The sequence below is a fragment of the Xiphias gladius genome, chromosome 24 (genome assembly GCF_016859285.1).
Source record: "Xiphias gladius isolate SHS-SW01 ecotype Sanya breed wild chromosome 24, ASM1685928v1, whole genome shotgun sequence".
In the NCBI taxonomy this organism is placed as follows: domain Eukaryota; kingdom Metazoa; phylum Chordata; class Actinopteri; order Istiophoriformes; family Xiphiidae; genus Xiphias; species Xiphias gladius.
This window is the reverse complement of record NC_053423.1, coordinates 7,661,640-7,681,419: the sequence shown is the minus strand read 5'-3', so window position 1 is coordinate 7,681,419 and position 19,780 is coordinate 7,661,640. Positions and strand designations below refer to the sequence as shown.

The 19,780-nt window shown below is 42.0% G+C and overlaps 2 protein-coding genes across 2 annotated transcripts; one reads left to right on the top strand and one right to left on the bottom strand.

Annotated features, from left to right (window-relative positions):
- The first annotated feature begins 410 nt into the window (after window positions 1-410).
- On the top strand, window positions 411-8,369 carry zgc:110239 (uncharacterized protein LOC550326 homolog). The gene is made up of 11 exons (XM_040121720.1): window positions 411-618; window positions 1,333-1,392; window positions 1,485-1,577; window positions 3,000-3,172; window positions 3,845-4,103; window positions 4,192-4,387; window positions 4,553-4,746; window positions 4,850-4,941; window positions 6,743-6,904; window positions 7,533-7,722; window positions 7,813-8,369. The coding sequence occupies exons 1-11, from the start codon at window positions 573-575 to the stop codon at window positions 7,998-8,000; spliced, it is 1,653 nt and encodes a 550-aa protein (XP_039977654.1). The 5' UTR covers window positions 411-572; the 3' UTR covers window positions 8,001-8,369.
- A 100-nt stretch (window positions 8,370-8,469) lies between these two features.
- si:dkey-166k12.1 (solute carrier family 22 member 13) lies at window positions 8,470-15,401 on the bottom strand. The gene is made up of 10 exons (XM_040121722.1): window positions 15,057-15,401; window positions 14,454-14,557; window positions 13,759-13,913; window positions 11,996-12,164; window positions 11,710-11,824; window positions 11,030-11,136; window positions 10,706-10,917; window positions 10,466-10,574; window positions 10,139-10,351; window positions 8,470-9,726 (listed from the first exon to the last, which is right to left on the bottom strand). The coding sequence occupies exons 1-10, from the start codon at window positions 15,393-15,395 to the stop codon at window positions 9,624-9,626; spliced, it is 1,626 nt and encodes a 541-aa protein (XP_039977656.1). The 5' UTR covers window positions 15,396-15,401; the 3' UTR covers window positions 8,470-9,623.
- Between the last annotated feature and the right edge of the window lie 4,379 nt (window positions 15,402-19,780).

Here is a 19,780-nt window from a genome sequence, read left to right as displayed (position 1 = left end):
CAGCTGCTTTATTAATCTATCACTATCAATATTCTTTTCATCGTTTTTTAATTTTACTTTAGGTAAACACTATTTATTTTATTTATACTACACTGTTTAGAGTAGACTTCAGACTTTTATAATTACTAAATAAATGCTGTTTATATTACTCACTTACTACGCCCTTATTTCACTTAATAAGTAAAGCTGAGATGGCTCTGTGACCAAGAGTTTCATCACTGGTAATGATGTCTGCATTGCTATCAAATATATGACAATAAACTTGAAACTTTCAGTAAAGCATAGCCTTTTCCTTAAATGTATAAACAAAGGTTATAGATTAGTCACATGGCACAAATCACATACACAGAGATCACATGGTGGCCTTTCAAATAACACCCGCCTCTCTCTAGCTATGTGGTTGGTGTTCACCCCCCCACGCCACAATGTGATTGGTTAAAGGAGGACGTCAATAACTTGGTATTTGCTTTCTGTTGTTTATTCGGTGTTTTTTTTTTGGAGAGTCATGATATTTGTTTGTGTCTGGCCCGGCTGCGTTTCTTTCCTGAATTTCTGAGCTCAGAGTGGAAGCCATGCGGTGCGGGTACATCGGGGCTATCCTATTGTGGGCTGTCATGGGTAAGGCACAACATTTCATCGGCCACTTGGTGCTTTCAGCTAGCTAGATGCTACGAAGGCAGCTAGTCGCTATGGCAGCTACCTAGACGTTCAGCTTGCTGGATAATACTTTCAGGTATAAGTGGCCGTACAGTTGAAAAAAAATATGATAATTCTGTTAAAATACCCAGTAAAGTAAATGTCTGCCTCACTCTCGGTTATGTGCGCAAACTACGCCAAACTTCTGCCAAAACATGCCAATTTGGAATTGACTTGCTTATCGGGATAACTAAAAAAACACCTTTTTAAAATACTGCTCATTATCCCAAACGAGACTTTAAAAAACAAACAAACTACGCTTTAATTCGTCATATATGAACTATACCCTGCGACACTTCATTGACCGACTAAAACTTGATGAAATCCCTCTCAAAAGATCGTCCATTCTCTGCCATATGAGTACGAAGGAAAGGATACAACATGGGCTAAATTGCCACGTTTTTAATTTTCATTTTCTTTGTGAGTGTCTAAGGACAGCCATCAGTATTCCTGCCGCTCCAGGTTCATTTATAGTCATGTATAGGATACATGACTATAAATATGATTCATGTATAGGATTACATTTAGCCTATTTGTCCTCACATGAAATAAATAAATAAATGAATGAAGTCAGTAACACGACTCAAATGCAGTTTATGTAAAGCCCCGTTCAACACTCTTTGTGTTTGTTTTCAGCTACAGAGGCGAAAGTAGTCCCTTCCCCTCCAGATTTTGGGAGCAGCTATCATGTCAAAGGTCAGTAATATACCACTAGCGGATGACAAATTGGGGCCTCTCTTTCTCAGAATTTAGCCTCCTTACTTTACCGTTTCACATATCCGTTGCAGGGATGATCACTCTGCCCTATGCTGAGATCAAGGAGCCATTTGAGGCCTGGTTTGACCTTGCAGCAAAATCCAGCCGAATAGACTACTACCGTGGTAAGAAACCTCTTGACAGACCCTTGGCTGTTTCTCTTAAACCTGACTCTGTAGTTTCCCTGCTTGATTGGGTTTGTGATGTGAAACTGAGAGGCTGTTGTGTCAGACCAAAGTAACCAGAGTGGAACATAGTCACCCAGTGTGCGAGCAAAGAAGTGGAAAAAAATGGAATAAGCACTTTTGGGGAACTTGCTCTGTTGCCACATGTTACATATTCATGTGGCTCTGAACCTTTGTTATGTAGTGTTTTTTTTCTTTTTGTGCTGCTTTCTAAACAGTTTTCTTATCCTCTTAAAATTCTGATGAAATTTGGTGTTAAACTGTTAGAACTCAAACCCAGTCATGACAAGGCGGTTGTGATCACAAATGGATAAGGAAGTCAATAATTGTTTAGTTGCAGCAGAAGAACTATATTTGTATAGGGTATCCTAAGCAGAAATGTTATTTCTGCAGTAAAGAAAATATATGGAAATATATTAACAATAGAGGTGGGTTGAGTAGATTAACACTTTACAGCCGGCATATTGCTACTCTGCACTTAAGTAGGTAAAAACTAATTATGGGAGAAAAAGTCAAAATAAGTTGTGTAAGAGGTGTTTTTAAAAAAAAAAAAAAAAAAAAAAAAAGATCCTATTGCAGAAAACGCTACTACACCGCTGAGAAACTCTGTTCACAAGTAATTTGAGCTTGTATCTGACAGCCAAAGCTGTCAGACTGTACATAGTCTTAAACTTGCGGATGTAAACACTCAGCTTATTTTCAGTGTGGTATATTGTGGTTTGGGGATAGGGATTGATAAGGAAAGACGCGACATAGACTTTCTCTGCAATTAGCAGAGGAAAAGGTATATCCTACAATAGCCTATAAAGTTGTGCTGCTGCTGCTGCTGCTGCTGTTGTTGTTGTTGTTGTTGTTAATAATATTATTATTATTATTATTATTATTATTATTATTATTATTATTATTATTATTATTATTATTATTATTATTATTATTACACCAAGGAGGTTATGTTGACACCTGTGTATGTTTGGTGGTTTGTCTTTTTTTTTTCAACAGGATTAAGCAGAAAGTACTGAACCGATTTGCACCGCAGTGGAACAGGGAAGAATCCATTAGATTTTAGTGCAAAACTGATTAAAGGGGCAGATCCAGGAGTAATTATCACTTTTATTACTACATTGCAAGAGAAGACATTTTTCGTGTTGGGGTATGTGCTCTACTGAGTGCCATGCTACTTATTATTATGTTGTTGTTTTTTTTGTTGTTTTTTTTTATGGTGAATCACATTAATTTTCTCATGGCCCTGTAGCAAATTTTTCATGGTGTGGTATGGGTCTGCAACCCGGGGAGTGGAAACCTCTGCCTCAAAGGAGCCAATAATGTCGTAACTTTAAAATCTCTCCTTTTGATCGACAACAGGCCAAGTGTCAACATACCAGTTGGGGGCAAAGCAGCAGTGGGGCATTGCCTATAAAATCACTCCAGAGACAACAGAGGTGGAGCAGAATGTGATGAAGTGCTTTCAGCTCAACGGAACAAAGAATGAAACGGTCACACCACAGGCATCGCTACCTGATGTGCAGGGCTTCCAGGTGTGTGTAGTGTGTGTAAAATGCTCAGTTTTGGTATTTCATCTCCATAACACATTTATTAGAGTAATTTGTGTAAATTATGTCTTATCACCGTTAACAAACTTGAAGACTGCCAGTCACCTGAGCAGTTGACCTTGAGCAGTTTTCAGTGCATGACTCCAGGGCAGATCCTGGATTATTTTGTAGTACAGAAGCAGACTTAACTTTTTGTTGCTCCTTCAGCTGTTGCATTTGTGGTCTTGCACTTGAGCAGTCACAGAAACTGGTGTAACACTCCCAGACATGTAGACTGAGTGGTTAATTCCTCTAAAGGGGCTGTAGAGCGTCCAGACAATATGTTACAATGCAGTCTTAATGAGGGAGATTTAAGTTCATTGTTATGTTGACTTTTTTCCATAGTCTTACAGCTTTTCACTAATGCAAACTCATAGCGCCGTTGAGGTCTGGCTAAAACAGGTCTACACGAAAGTAAAGCAATTAGTATATTCCTCTTTATAATAGTGTTCATGGAAAATGTATAATGTACCATTCACCTCCACAATGAAGCCAAATTTCAAAACGATTACGCCACGGCTTCACATTTAATTTAGCCATGATTTATTGCTGTTGATAAAATACTCTCACCTTATCTGTCTGTGTCTTCACAAGTCAAAATGTTGTTTTCCCCCATAGTTCCTGAGGATGGAGTACTATGGAGGTTCCCTGTGTGAAGTCTGGCAGAATGTGACTACTGTGGGTTATAAGAAGAACACATACACACTTTGGGTGACCCATTTGGAGAAACGTGCAGATGGCCAAGAGCCCGCTACACCCCTCCACTATGAGATGATGGGATACAACACGCTGCTGGGGTCCCACTATGACAAATACCTGGTGGACTACAAGGAGTTCAGCACTCATGTGGACCCCAAAGTCTTCTCCCTGCCTGAAGGTTTGTGGCCTCCTGCTGTAGTTACATACTGTACATTAAGACCACGTGAAGAAAACACATTTCTGTTCGGTCCATTTTTCCCTCATAGGGATGAGCTGTGAGGGATTTCCTGGTCCAGGAGTGGAGCACCACATGTTGGCCAATCCAATGAAAGATCTCATCCACACCTCAGCTTCAGGCCACTCGCAGCGCATGTTCACCCATTTCAAGGAGAAGTTTCAGCGTCGCTACAGCGACGAAAGGGAGCATGAGAAGAGGGAGCACGCTTTTGTCCATAACCTCCGGTGAGAGGGGGAAAAAAAATAGGAGTTGTGACACTGAAGCCTTACCATCATGATGTTATCTTAAAGGACATAACCAGTTTTAATAGCAGTCCAACATGGATATAGATTAAGTTGTTAGAAGGATTTTACAAGATCTGGTAACTGTGTCCTTGTTTTCTACTATAGGTATGTCCACTCCAAGAACAGGGCAGGGCTGCCTTTCTCTCTGGCTCTAAACTCTCTGTCAGATCGCACCATGTCAGAGCTGGCCACCATGAGGGGAAGGAAACAAGGAAAGACTCCAAACAGAGGGCTCCCCTTCCCCTCCCAGATTTATGAAGGGTTGAAAGCACCTGATTCATTTGACTGGAGACTCTATGGTGTGTGTGTGTATATATACATATGTATATATCTGAAATCTTTTGCCAAAATGCATTTGTCTGGTCAGACATCGTAGTATTTACATTGGCTCTTCCCTTTCAGGTGCTGTGACCCCAGTGAAGGACCAGGCCATATGTGGCTCCTGTTGGAGCTTTGCCACCACTGGAGCAGTAGAGGGCGCTCTCTTCCTAAAGGTGAAAACCAATAAAGAAGCAGCTTGCACCACAACCATTGGCCCAAATCCAGTTTTTTAAACTGACCAGGCTACTTCCTTATGCTCTTTGAAGCCACAGATGTTCAGCACGGGGCCTCATCTGTTCATGTTTTGGTCGATTTGCATTGCAGTTATTGGCATCTCTCTAATTATAATTTTTTTTTTTTTTTTTTTTTTTTTTTTTTTAAATGATAAGATGTATCGGAGGTAACTCCTGTAGGGAAGTGGGTCATGTGGGCAGAAAACATACAGCAAATTATACAGAAACAAAGGACATATTGTGTCAAACTTGCTATAGAAATGCATGAATGATAAAGATGGGGTAGATATGAGGTGAAGTGAGTTACATTCTTTGGACAATGTTCAAAAACAGCAGTAGAACACACAAAGGAATGGATGGATGAATGAATGAATGAATAACATTTTTAAAAATTGCCCAGTATGAAATGCATAGGAAAGTATAATTATTGCGGACTTTTGTGTAAGGATGAACTGATGATGTTTGGAAGGAAAAAATGGCTCAATGTGCAGAAGAGCATTATTCTGTCACGTCTGGGTAAAGTTTATGGTTGAAGTCCATTTATTGAACTATTTGTTCAGAAATATACATTTAAGCCCTTCAATTCTTTTGCCTCTCTAAAGCTTTAGAAAAGCATCGCTGTGAGTGAAGAGAAGACTTCTCCTTCGGAGCAGGGGTGGGTCCACAAGACGGTTCATTGTGCGACTTCCACTCAAATTAGACAGACTTGACCCTGTGTGTGTGTGTGTGTGTGTGTGTGTGTGTGTGTGTGTGTGTGTGTGTGTGTGTGTGTGTGTGTGTGTGTGTGAATAAATAAGTGAGTGAATGTCAGCTTTGGCCTGCCTCCATCCTGTGGAAGGCAAAGCTCAAAGGCATTCTTTCTCCCGTGTTACTAAGCAACTCGTTGGACCGGTTTATTATGGGATTTGATGGCACCCCATTGAAGAGACCAAATTCTTTGACTCTCTCTTTCAAACACACACTCAGAGTATGATAACCGTGATATCTAAGGAGGTTGTTCACCCACTGCAGGGAAAAATTTAAAAATATTTGGGAGGTTGGTGGTTATTTTCAAAAAATATATAATTTTTTTTTTTAGTTTAGAAGGGCCTTGTAAATTAAGACCTATGACGTTTCTTAATTGCACACTTCTTAATTAGATGTTGATGTTTACATCACCCCCTTGTGGAAGTATAATTCATTGACAATTAATGCATTTGTTACATTTTTAACTAATATTTTAGCCCATAGGGTCAAAAGCATTGACAATATTCCAGCAAAACTTGTGTAGGTGAGTTCCTCACTAATTGTTGCAAGTACAGTTTGATTTGGCTGCAAGAAAGCACTGTTGTGAGGTCCCAGCAGTTGGTCTTTGTGCCTTTGCCAGCGCACATTGCACCAGCAGGAAGTGACCTGCATGATACAGCATCCCCGTCCCCTCAGGCAGGTTCATAAACAGAGCCGCTCCCCAGGGGCCAATTTTAATTTGACTCTTTGTGATCTCACAGCGATGCCTAGCAACCTTTAGATAACAGCTGGTGTAAAGATGTTGTAAACTTGTGTACATGTCTAGCTGTCTTGTCTGTTGTTTATGTACTCAGTGTTTTATGAAGAACCTATTGAGAGGCTGGTGTGGTGCAATGAGAGCACAAAGCTGGTGAAACTGTTGGTATTGTATTTCAGAGAATTTGGTTCATGCAGTGCAGGGACAGTTTAATAATCTGCATTTGCAGCATGATCATGGTTTCCTCTTGTCTTTCAGACGGGGTCCCTGCAGGTTCTGTCTCAGCAGATGCTGGTGGACTGTTCCTGGGGGTTCGGCAATAACGGCTGTGACGGAGGGGAGGAGTGGAGGGCGTACGAGTGGATTATGAAACATGGAGGCATCGCCACGACAGAAACTTACGGAGCCTATATGGGAATGGTGAGACGATTTCAAGACGCCTGTTCCTGTTGAAGAGAAATAATCCATTTAGTCAATACTGAATGAGAGTGAAATTGAAACTCACTATCATCCAGTATTGAATTCACTATTTTTTAAGGGTGCAAGCAAAAATGAAACACCTTTTGGCAGTATTTCTTCTGGCTTACAAACTAGTAGAGCTACATGTTCCTATGAAATATGAATCCAACTGTCTGGATCTAATTAGATCTTGAAAGAAGACACCAGTACAATATGCCTCTGTGAAAGTAATAATGTGATTTTAATTCCATCTTTACGTTCAGATTTTCATTCACCCTAACATAGAGACACACAAGCCTTTTTAAAGTTTTTTAAAAAAGTCTAATTTTTACCCAATTATCAGTTATTTCAAAGTTCAATCAGATGAATGTAACTGCTTTTTCATAGTTAGGTGAAAACTACACTTGTTTTAAATTATTTTGTGTGGCCCTATTGCGCGCTCTGTCAAGCTGTTGTATGTTTTTATTTTTTTCGTTATGTACTGGATAAGAAACATGAGATGCGTTATCTGAGTAACTGTAGCCTGATTAGCCTGTTTGAACTCTCCAGGGTTTTGTGTGTTCAATTTTTTGTTTTCCTCACTGAACAGAATGGATTTTGCCACGTGAACTCATCCCAGCTCACTGCACGCATCCAGAGCTACACCAACGTCACATCAGGAGATGCAGAGGCCCTTAAACTGGCTCTCTATAAAAACGGGCCTGTGGCTGTTAGTATTGATGCGTCGCATCGGTCATTTGTTTTCTACAGCCATGGGGTCTACTATGAACCTGCCTGTGGTAAGTTTACCACTCACTGGAGCTCATACTTTTTACAGCAACCACCATCTTTCTCTCTCTACAACTCGGCACGTTTCTTGTGTTTTTCAGGTAATACTACTGATGATTTGGACCATGCTGTGCTTGCAGTGGGTTATGGGACCCTGAGCGGGGAGCCATACTGGTTAATAAAGAATTCATGGTCCACTTACTGGGGCAATGATGGCTACATCCTCATGTCTATGAAAGATAACAACTGTGGCGTCACCACTGATGCTACATACGTAACACTGGCATAGATTTGTTTTTGTACTCCCTATATAAATCTATGTTAAAGCCACTATGTGAGTACCGGAGGGTGAATGACACCTAATTTTGGAAGTGCTGTTGTAATTATTATATCTGATTTGAAGTGCTTGATAATGTTAAATGTTGCTGTTGAATGGTGACTGAGTGAATTGAGATGCTGCACAACTTGTACACAGCCCACATGGTTTTGACAAGTTTATTGCTGATGGCACAAAAGCACAGTGCCTTCATTTCAGTTGTACAAAGTATATTGTGTGACATTTCCATTTGTTTATGATTTTTATGTAATTTGTTGTATTGTTGCAAATGTACTGGCCTGGAAACAATGCAATAAAAAAAAAGGAAACTTTTCCAATTGCTGGCTTGAATGGCAACTTCTGGTTAATCTAACACACCCACATGCTTTGGGCAGCAGTAAGGCATGCTTTTCTAAATTCATGCAGTCGAATAACAGCTTATCCCCTCCACACAGCTTTGTGCTTTCCAAATCATACTGGCCTCAAATTTCTTTGCTATAGGAATAATAGTCACTGAATAAAATCCCATTTCCTGAGTAATATAGAATACTACACGACCTGTTATTCTGATCCATGCTGGGTTTTTTTTTTTAAATGTCTAACTAATTCATGTACACAATAAGAGCCCTTCAAACACTTTAAAAATGCCATAGATATTCCCCAGATCTAAAACATCATGGCAACTAAGTTACATCAGAACATAATTCAATGAAAACAAACCTACAAAAAATGATAAAATCAAATATCTCTTCACATGGCGATCAGTCACATCCCAGTTTTTATACAAAACTACAAATGAGCTACAGCAGTCTGAACAAAACGCTACACTAGGTGTAATGACGGTAACTGGTGCATGCAATCTCAACCTGACTAGTTTTATTCCACTTGGCTTGAGAACATAAAATAGAAAACGAGGCAGTTGCTTGTTTGATACAGTATTAAGATACAACAAAGTTATTCCACAGTCCACAGACTTTTATACAAAAATATTTAGGTGCTTTCGTGAAATGCAATGTAAGTCCTTCAGTCTGAAAAATACAGATTCCTAAAAATAGCTGCTCACCGGGACTACTGTATGTGTACTGCATTAGAGAAGAAGTGGCAGTCTGCTAAACTCTTCTTGCCCAATCTGATTCTTTAGATCAGCCTGTTTAGAAGTTTGAGCTGAGCCTTTAGATGTGTAAATATGCATTATACAAATATGCAATCTGTGGGTCTGCAAAGTCTTTAGCGGAACTATTTATTTTGTCTCCCCACATAACTAAGATATATCAAACCAGTTCTCAAAAATAAAAGTGTTAACATCTGAGGAATGCACAAGACTGCAAACCAGGACTATTCCTGACTGAAACGTGTTAACTTGCATTTGGTAAAACAGTAGTCTGTTGATTTGCTTCAGCAGCAGAACTGAATGCCTGCTTTGTGCACGTGTGCATGCACCTGCATGCTAGTTTGGGGGATGACGTGTTTGGCTCTGTTGCATAGCGTTCTAAATCAGATCCTGACCCGCTGTTGCATAGAGAATGTTATAAGTACTGTATCTGGTATCAAAGTTGAGGCCATATAATGTGTGAATAATGGCATATGTAAATACAGTTAGGCCTTGCTTGCCAGATGCTGTAGCTCCTGTTCCTCTGTGCTGCTAGCTGATTGGCTAATATCCTCGCACATCTCAGGGTTATCCTTGTTCGGAGGTGACCTGCCGGAGACGAAACACAAAGTACACACTGAGCTCACAGAGTTTGGGTTTTCACATGGGAACAAACAGCACAGTGAGACTTTAAATCCTGCTAAGGGTCATGGAGTAGTAAAGGGGGACAGTAAAAGCACTCTGAAAAAAAGAGCTCATAAGTGACCCAGAATATCCAGAAACTGTGGTGACACTTTAAGACCTGCTGCGCAGTAAACCAAAGTGTGAAATGAATTGAGAAAATCACAGAACATTATTTTAGTTCCATGATTTTCACACTTTACTTTTTCTCTTCTTTTTGTGATGAAGATCATACACAAATACACCAAACTTTACCACAATTCAACACCAATTCTACTTTCCTCACTCCCCAAAAAAGCAAAGTCCCATTCCAGTGAAGACAGAGGTCACATTATAGTACCTCACGTCCCAGTTCTCTGCATCCTCCACTGTGTCAGGAAGAGGTCTGTCGGCAGTTTCCGGCAGTGCCAGGGCCAGGACAGCACCGAGCAGCGGGAAGGTACCGAAGATGACCAGAGGCGTAGCAGGGCTGTGATTATGAAGCATGTTGATGATGGGTGCTAACACACCACCCATCCTCGCAAACATACTTGATACACCAATGCCTGTTTGCCTATGGGAACACAAAGAAAAGATTTTGTAGGAATTACCCTAAGAGATAAAGATAAAAACACTAGTGTTTGGGTTTAGAAAAGTAACCGAATTTGCGCAGACAAAGGTTTCTTACCGTAGCACAGTGGGGAATATCTCAGCAGTGTACACATAAATTACAGCAAAGGAAGCGGTTATACCAAACTTCCCCACCATGGCGAGACCAGTGACGACATTGGGATGATCTCGAGACACAAGGAAGGACACAAGGATTACAGGAAAGACAAAAAGGAGAGAAATGATTGCAGTGATCGAAGTCATTTACGCATTCCCGTCAGAAAACTATATGAATGCAAATACATAGTGTCCATGCTACCTGCAGGGACAGCGAGCATTAGCAGACAGGCGAGTCCTCCAACAGCCAGGAAGCCGCTCTGGGAGAGTCGGCGGCTGCAGGGCAGGACGAGTAGGACCAGAGAACGAGCGGGGATCTCAACCAACCCAAACACAAACTGGGTCAGATAGAGGTTTGTCCCTAACCTGGACACACCTAATGAGAGGCCGTAGTACACCAGAACGTTCACAAACCTGGGATTGCAGAGGAGGAACAGGGATATAGTCACAAGAGAAAAGAGCGAGAGAGAAGATGGTAATAACGCTAAAAAGCATATGTGCATGCACACATACAAACAGGATTTACCAGATGTAGAACAAGATGATAGCCCTCTTCCTCATCTGAGGTGTTCGTACGAGATCCACTGCCGAGTGACTTCGCTTCCCTCCACCTAAAATCTCACACTTCTCTACCTGATGCGCAGATGGACACACATATAAATCAAAAACTTTAAAGGATAAGTCTGGTGAAGTTCTCTTCCATTTCCACCAGATCCAATTAAAACCCAAGACCAACAATGAAGTGATCATACAAACATGTATTGTACGCCTGATACTTCTTATTCCTCTTTGTCACAGAGTTCTATTGTTGTCCAAAAGTATTTAATCCACATCAATAAACATTATGATGAAAATGGGCCCTGTAGTTTATTTTAAATTTAAATACTAAATTTAAATTTACTTTAAATAATCACTAGCAGACCACGTTTATGGATCCACAGCTGAAAATAGTCCCCAACAAATTCATTACTTACTCACGTAAAATTTACTAAAGACTACAGTAACTAGCTGTTTTAGAAAATTAGTGACAGTTGGACATAGGAATAATTAAGAAATACACTTATTCGCATTCGCAGAGTTTGATGAGAAGATTGACACCGCTCTCTTACCTGTCTATTAAGTATGCAGCAGACAAAAAAAAAAACATATATGGCTTACATAGCATGAGAGTGATGAGAGCGTTTGGAGTAAAAGAGAGAGACACACCTGTGCAGCGGGAGGTAAAACCCGGCCATTAACAAGTGCCGCCTTGCGGAGGAGTGCGATGGCTTCCTCTCTCCTGTCATTGGCCAACAACCATCTGGCAGACTGAGGGAGAACCCTGACAGGAGATAGAGAAGGGAGAGGGGAAAAGAAAGAGGCAAAGGAGAGTGCCAGAAATAAGAGCATAGGAGGAAATAGAGATCACAAAGAGGGTATTCATGTATTCATATCCAAGAATTGTAATAATACACATTGGATCTAATGTTCAGATGCCCATTGAATCTCCCACCATATATAGAAGATGAGCAGGAAGCCTGGGGCTGATATAGCCAGTTGCAACTTTCTCCAATCTCGTATCAGATATGCTACACCTGCTAGCAGCATGTAGCCCAGGCCAAAGGCATAGTCCGTGATGATACCAGCCAGCATGCGTCTCTTAGTGCATGTCCACTCAGTGCCTTTGGAGGTAAAACAGTGCAGGATTTGGAGGGGAGGGGAGGGGAGAGGAGAGGAGAGGAGAGGAGAGGAGAGGAGAGGAGAGGATGGGTATTGGTGGTTTGGAGCTTTAAGGTAGAGGAAAGAGTGCCAAGGGTTTGTGCTCTGGGATGGGGCAGGATGTAGCACAAAACAGTATGAGATGTTATTACACTTGAGGTACATTATCTGAAGGTCTGACAGATAAGATGACTACGTTAATCCACTGCCTTCCTTGAATGATACTTAACAGTCGTGCCTGCTGGGAGCATCTGTTACTGTTACTATTATCCAGGCTCCGTAATCCATATGCCAGGAATCCAAGCTTCCTACAATATAGTCTTCATCGGTGAGTGAAGGAATGAAGACTGATACTGAATTTGGAACATTTCTTCTACACTGGGAAATAAACATCTGTTAATGCTAACGTTGGCCATGTAGCGATACTAAAAATTTACACATAGCCTTACCTTTAATGCGAACATCAGAAAGCTAACATGCTCACAGTCACAATGCTAACATGCTGATGTTTAGCAAGTATAAAGATTAGCATGTTCACAATAGTGTGTTTGCTTGCTAACATTTGCTAATTTGCACTAAATACAAAGTACAGCTGAGGCTGATAGGAATCTCATTAGTTTTGCAGCAATGTTATCATAAACCAAAGTACTGGACAAATAGAAATTTTGATCTGGTGATGGCACTAGATGAAAAGTTATGGTGTCACAACAGATGTAAAGGATCATCCCGAGGGGAACATGTATGCCTGTACCAATTTTAATGGCAGTCCATCCAATAGTTGTTGAGATATGTAAGTCTGGACCAAAGCAGTGACCGACATTGTCATCCCTGGAGCCAAATCACTACCATGGCTAAAAAACCATCTCCATCTCTACTATGTCAACTTTTTAGATGCGAAGAACAGCCTTGTCAAGCTTTGTGACGTCTGGCGGCCTAACAGGTAAGTGGCCTACCACAAAACTGCAACATCCATCATTCGATCCTCGGCCAGGACACGCTTCTTGCATGTTATACCCTTCTATCTCTGTCTTTAATTCTTGTCTCTCTCTAGACTGTCTACTGTCAAGTAAAGTCAACCCCCCCCCCCAAAAAAAAAATGTAAAAACATATATATTCCATGGGTTAGGAAGGGCATTGTGAGCATAAGGGGTAGGAGAATTTTTTTTTTTAATTATAAAATTTCATAAAATAATATAGCTGCATCCCTTAAATGTACGCCAACATCCAAAGCTGCCTGGAAAAATACAGTTACTATCTGAAAATTAAAAACCGAAAGCTGAAAGGAGCACACAAGGGGAATCTTACTAATCTGATACAAAATTGTCATGACTGAATTTTCCTCTCAATATTAACGAACTCATTAATCTTCTTCAATTGCCAATTAAAATGCACTTACATCCACTACTTTTACCACTACTACTGCAACTGCAGTGATCTTAAGTCTCATCATGTTTGAGTGTGAGTGTGTGTTTGTGTGTGTGTGTGTGTGTGTGTGTGTGTGTGTGTGTGTGTGTGTGTGTGTGTGTGTGTGTGTGTGTGTGTGTGTTTGGTTAGTACCAAGTACAAAAGCATTGATGATGACTCCCGATATTGTGGTTCCAACTACAAAGCGAAGAATCACATAGACAGGGTAGTTGGGTGCAAAGGCCACAGCGACTCCAAACACAGTCTGAAGAGCGATGGACAGCAGCAGGACGAAACGTCGGCCGTACCTTGCACATAGAGAGAAGAAGTGGACATGACTATGCTCTCAAAGCACATGCACAAATGAGTTCATAAGTGAATTACTGTAGCTGTGACAGGGTTGGACCAGTCGAAGCAGGCCAGTATAGAGTATAAGTGTGTGAAAACTGCAACTCCCTGCCAACATGCCTTCAGTATGGGAGAGTTTTAGTGCCCCACAAACATTTATGCTATTTCTGAGATGTTTTCACAACTGCAAAAAACACTGAATATACAGTATTTTTTATGACGTAACAATTATACTATTTTTCATAAGCTGTTTATGGCACAAACATCACCTACTGTATAGGAAAGTTAAAAAGGAACAGTATCAGTCAAACCACAGTATGCGACTTTGGCCCTTCCACTCAATCAGCATGATGTACAACTGCCCTACTTACGCATGGCTATCACAAGCCAAGGATTCCAGCTGTGTCCACTCATGCAGCCATGCACACAGACATGTGTTGTGTCTGTACAAAGTGAGAGCTCACAGGGCCCCAGGGTAAGGGGAGAGCAGCTCAGCCTACCTGTCAGCCATGGCTCCAAACACCAAAGATCCCACCAACAGGCCAAACATGTAGGTGGATGAACCAAAACTGTTCAGTCCAGCTTTGTCGCACACCAGATCCCACTAGCGGATGGAGAAACCCAACAGTATTGGTACTGTTACTGTATCATACATACATGTACATTTTGATTAGATTTCTCTACACATTCTGCATAGACAAGGGAGGAAATGAACTGGGGCCAGGAAGCTCATTCTTGCTCCATGGCCCCCTAGCAAGTTAATCCAGCCATGTATGATGCCTATTATCTGCCATCGCATCACCATAATAAAAAGACATTGTGCATTCCCTATATAATGTGGTAGCCTATGGGTAACAATGCTTAGTATTAAAGATTATAGTACCATTATATCACTTTGAGATGGTTTGCTGCTAGATTCCTTTTTTTGAGTTTATTGGCCCTGCGTTGGTTTTATTATAAGAAAGGCTCCAAATGCTTATTATTTTAGGCTAATATTGAACACCTACCGAGTGGAACAATTCCACCTGTTTCCATGCAGGAGAGTGACTTTGTGAATGATCAAAGTTGCTTCTGAGCCCTGATTAAACATAACATTTCATTACCTCGGTGACCGTGGTGCTCTGGAAAGTCTCCTTGCTGTACACCCATCCGTGGCCACACGGGACGCGCTCCGTCCGGTTGCCCCGCAGCAGGACATCGGCGGGGAAGCAGAAGGAGTCCGAGAGGCTCAAGTTCAGGCTGAGCTCAGCGGGGAGGAAGGACTGGTCCCCGGCTACCGAGCTCGAGTTGTCGCGGCAGTGATGCGGTGGCGTGGCCCCGGTAAAGATGCTCACCATCATGTGGAAGGCGAGGAGGATCTGGGGCAAACAAATCCATACGTACAATATTTTCTGATATCTGCCGAAGCCTCCGATGGCAGAGAGGATCTGGTCGAAATTCATTTTGGGAAATATAGGTCAATTTGGAGAGTGGGTATTCTAGTGGATCAGCCAGTGGGAGGGAGGCTGGAGACAATAAATCAGAGAGGCGGTGAGGAGCTGTGTGTTGTTCAGGAGGTAAACAAGGTAAATCAATTCCCATGTGCAGCCGTGGTCAATCCAGCTGCAGTCTACCAACATGACCCTTCTTATCAGTCCTGAAGTGACCTGACGAAAACAAACTAATATCACATTTTTCACCTTCCCGCCTGGGGCGGTATCTGTTCTCCTCAGATGCGGGTTCACACAGGTCGACTAAATGCTGCAAAATCCGATGGGCGCCCAAAGATGGATGTTTTTTGCCTGCATGATAGAAGAAAATGTGGAAACCAGAAAGGTAAATGTATCAGCTGGAGGCATGGGAAACTAAACGCAAAAATGTCCTCATTTAATCCACCGCTTAGAATAGTAAAAAAGTGGAGAGGAGATAAAAAAAAGAAAAAAGTCATGGGTCCAACAAATGTGCAGCCAGTGCTGTTTTGATGCTCTGGATGTTTCAACTGGAGAAAAAGCAGAGAGACCCAGACACATTACTGGCTGCTGGGAGCGTTGTGCTGTGATGTTTTCGTTACTTACAGGGCAGGGCCATAGCATCGCTACAAAATCCCATGCAGGATGTTCCAACGCAGGACTCACACCACACCACTGACGCGCTGGGAACCTATGGGCGACTGGATTGAATACAGTGCTTTTTCTCTGAGGAAACCATTTCGCCATCGTCCGCACATGCTCCCATTCATCATGTTGAGACGCGGGGCCCTAATGGTTATTTGTAGTGTATATAACACATACATCCCCATACATTTGCAACAAACACCCTGCCCATTGTCCACATAGGCCCTCTGCTTCCATCTGCCGCTGGGTCGTTGAATTACAGTGAGGTTTAACACGAGACTCCTCGCGTCCGGCTCCAGTCTGTCTGCTGCTGTCAGTGAAACTTTACGCAATGCATTTTGGTCAGCAGTACTCTGTTCCTACCGTTTCTATTGCACAATCATAAGGTTATTTGTTTTGGTCGAGGACCGATCTCAATCTGCTTCTGCGGCCTTCAGGTGCTCCCCAACACGCTTCCTCCTCCAATTTTGCAAGTTACTCTTTATTGTAGGCTCTGGCCCGTATTCAACAAAACAACTGATGGACTCTGTTGAAATGCACTTTTCTGGCAGGTGTACCATAATGTCTACTGTTAACTTTCTTTCCTGGTTTGTCTTCACCTCTGTTTTCCCTGCCAAGATCTCCGTTGTGTTACATTAAAAATAACTCTTTCTAGCTCTCAAGCAACGTTTTGCAGAAAAAGAAATATAGTAAGACCTGTTCTGAGCTAGGCCTCACTCCCCTGTTTCTGTAGGAACCACGGTAGACGGTGGCTGAGTGCACATGCCTAAAAATCGCTGTGCAATGAATAAATACAATACAATAGGCTTTGTGCAGTGTGTAATCGATGAATGCAGGTCACTCAATACAATACTGACAACACTGTGTTACCAAAAGGTCGGTCTTCTTAGGAGAGACCTAATACTAGTCACCTGATGTCAGCCACCATAATGTAGAGAGCAGTGCATGAGGTAGCATTGGAGCACTGGAGCACAGGGCCGATTTTGGTTTGAATTAGTAAAACCACCGATCAAAGCAAACATTAAGCACAGATCATAAAAAAGTAGACTATCAAAAGACCAAAGGAACATTCAAGATTGACTACGAAGTAGGTCACTGAAAACTCACTATACAACATCGTCAGGGAATATTATCCTACTTATATCGTAGTGTTTAATTTTGTAGTAAGCGTTGGGCCTGTCTTCCCCTTAGGCTTATACTGGGCGTTGCACTTGACCGCACTGGTGGGTGGTTGGGGAGAGGAACGGCCGCTTGGACTGAGACTCGGTCATGTCCAGTTATTCTCTGGAGAACGGTGGCTCCTCTCTCCTCAGTCCAGCCGGTCCAGAGGGAGGGAATCGCTGCAGGTTCATGGGAATCTGATTTCTGTTTGGTCAGTGTTCAATGAGGAAAACGCACATTTTCATACATTGATAGAGAGATGTTTTTTGTCTGCATAACAATGCACCTTGTATTTAGTTGCTGCATAATGTCTGTATGCTTGTTAATATATAAAAACAAACAAATAGGCCTCTTATCATATTTTTTCATGCCCTATACATTCTATGTCACGTTTTTGTCACGTAACATGAAGGGGAAATACTCATGTGTCAAAAAAACAAACAAAACATAGTGGTTGTTCTCCTATAATGTAGTAAAGCAAAAATGAACCTGTAGCCCAAATAAATTCAATCAAATGAGTATAAAATAGTGAATCTTGATCCATATTAGATGTAAGCAAGTTTCCTTCTTCCTTCCGTTATATGAGTGTGTTAGAAACGGAAATGTAAATCAGATGCCACAAGCCTCCCTGCCTGCCCCCCTCCCGTCGTGGGGGCTCGTCACGTCAGTGATGTTTGGTCCTGGTTTGGGTGTCTGAACGGCAGCAGGGTCAGGTCAGGTCAGATACAGTTCTCCGGGATGCAGTCAGAAATAAATCACCGACTTAAAATTAAAACCACAATTTATGTTTTTTTTTTTCTTCCAAATTCACTGAATAAAAGAGCAATATCTTGGGCTGTGCATAGCAAATGACCATATAAATACTCGTTCATGTTCTCACCTTGAGAACACGAGTTGATATGTAGATTATTGTACATTTTTACGTTGTATGCTGTGTAAAAATTGGAGCTCTTATTTTGTAGTTTCTGGTTGCTCAATATGACTCTGTACCTTAGTTTTTCCGGACAATCCGCCATAAAAGTATTTTCAGATCGATATGGCTACGAATACATGAAATTTACAGCCTATATGATACATTTCTAATTTTTCAAATTTAAATCAGATACGGTCCCCACGAGAAGGATTCCCACAATACTTCTCTTGTCTCAGTAAAGAAGGATTTTATTTTGAAGGCGGGAGCTCGAAGTCCTGTTACTCTCCTCCCGTCTGGCTTGTCATTGGTGAGGGAGGCTCCAGAGAGAGCGAGAGACACAGGGAAGAGTCAGGGGGAGATGGCTGCAGGGAAGGTGGAGTGGACCGGGTCAGGAACGACGTCGGAAACCAACCTAAGGTGACCTTGATAATCCAGAGCTGTCACCGCTGGGAAGAGGTACCACACCGCAGGAATCTCTCCGCGCTCCGCCCGGCCCGCACACGCACTGTGTTGTTAGAGACCGTTTTTTCTACCCCTCCAGCAAATCTGCCGATTTCCTCCGTGCTGGGTTACTTAACCCCACCAAGAGTCCCCATTGGATTTTTGGATTTTTTGACACTGTCTGGATCCGTCACTTCTGTGTGAGTAGATCTGTGTACCGGGGGCTGCCTTCACCTCTTGCACGAATAAATGATTTTAATGGCGATGCCATGCATCATAAGGTCAGCTGATCGTGGTTTTGGAGATCATTGTTGGGACTGTGAGGACACGATTTATGAAAAAAAAAAAAAAAAAAAAAACCCCAGATCCGCATCCGTGACGCGACCTGCTGATGTAGATGAGGCCACACCCTCAGACAATTCAAATAACATTGTTTGTGCCACATGCATGAATGAACCCCGGCCTACTTATTGAGGATACCGCCAGCGGCCCCATCAGCAGCAGCCGCATTTAGCAGCTGCTGGACAGTAGTAATATTTGTCCCTGTGAGAAGTCCAAAGAGCTGCTGGGCCTTGCACCACTGCTTTCTAAGACATTTCACTTTGCTTTTAGATCAATCTAAATAACAACCGCTCTGTTTGATTCCCAGCTATAATTAGAAATTCTTTTGTGAATCCTCAAAACAACCCGAGATATTTTGACTATCTGGAAATCCTTGGGGCCTGGTCTAATGCCTGTCTTAATGGAGATACTAAACATAGAAATATTTTTTTAAGTAACTAGCTTTTACTTACCAAGAGCTCATCCTTTTGGTCCATTTTTGAAGACCTAAGGAGGAATAAATACCTTGAGTCTCTTAGTAAGGTGTTGGGCCACCACGTTGCTGCCAGAACAGCTTCAATGCGCCTTTGGCATTGGTCCTGCAAGTCTCTGGAGCTCTACCGGAGGGATGAACACCGTTGGGTTGAGATCTGGTGACCGCGAAGGCCATGGCAAATGATTCGCATCATTTTCATACTCACCAAACCATTCGGTGACTCCTCGAACCCTATGGGTGAGGGCATTATCATCCTGGAAGAGAGCGCTCCCATCAGGATAGAAATGTTTCATCATAGGATAAAGGCGATCACTCAGAGCAGCTCTTTAAAGTGGGGTTTATGCGCTGCAGCCCTGCTATAACATCCCTCTGTGTGTAATTGTCGACGGACTGTTCTTGCTG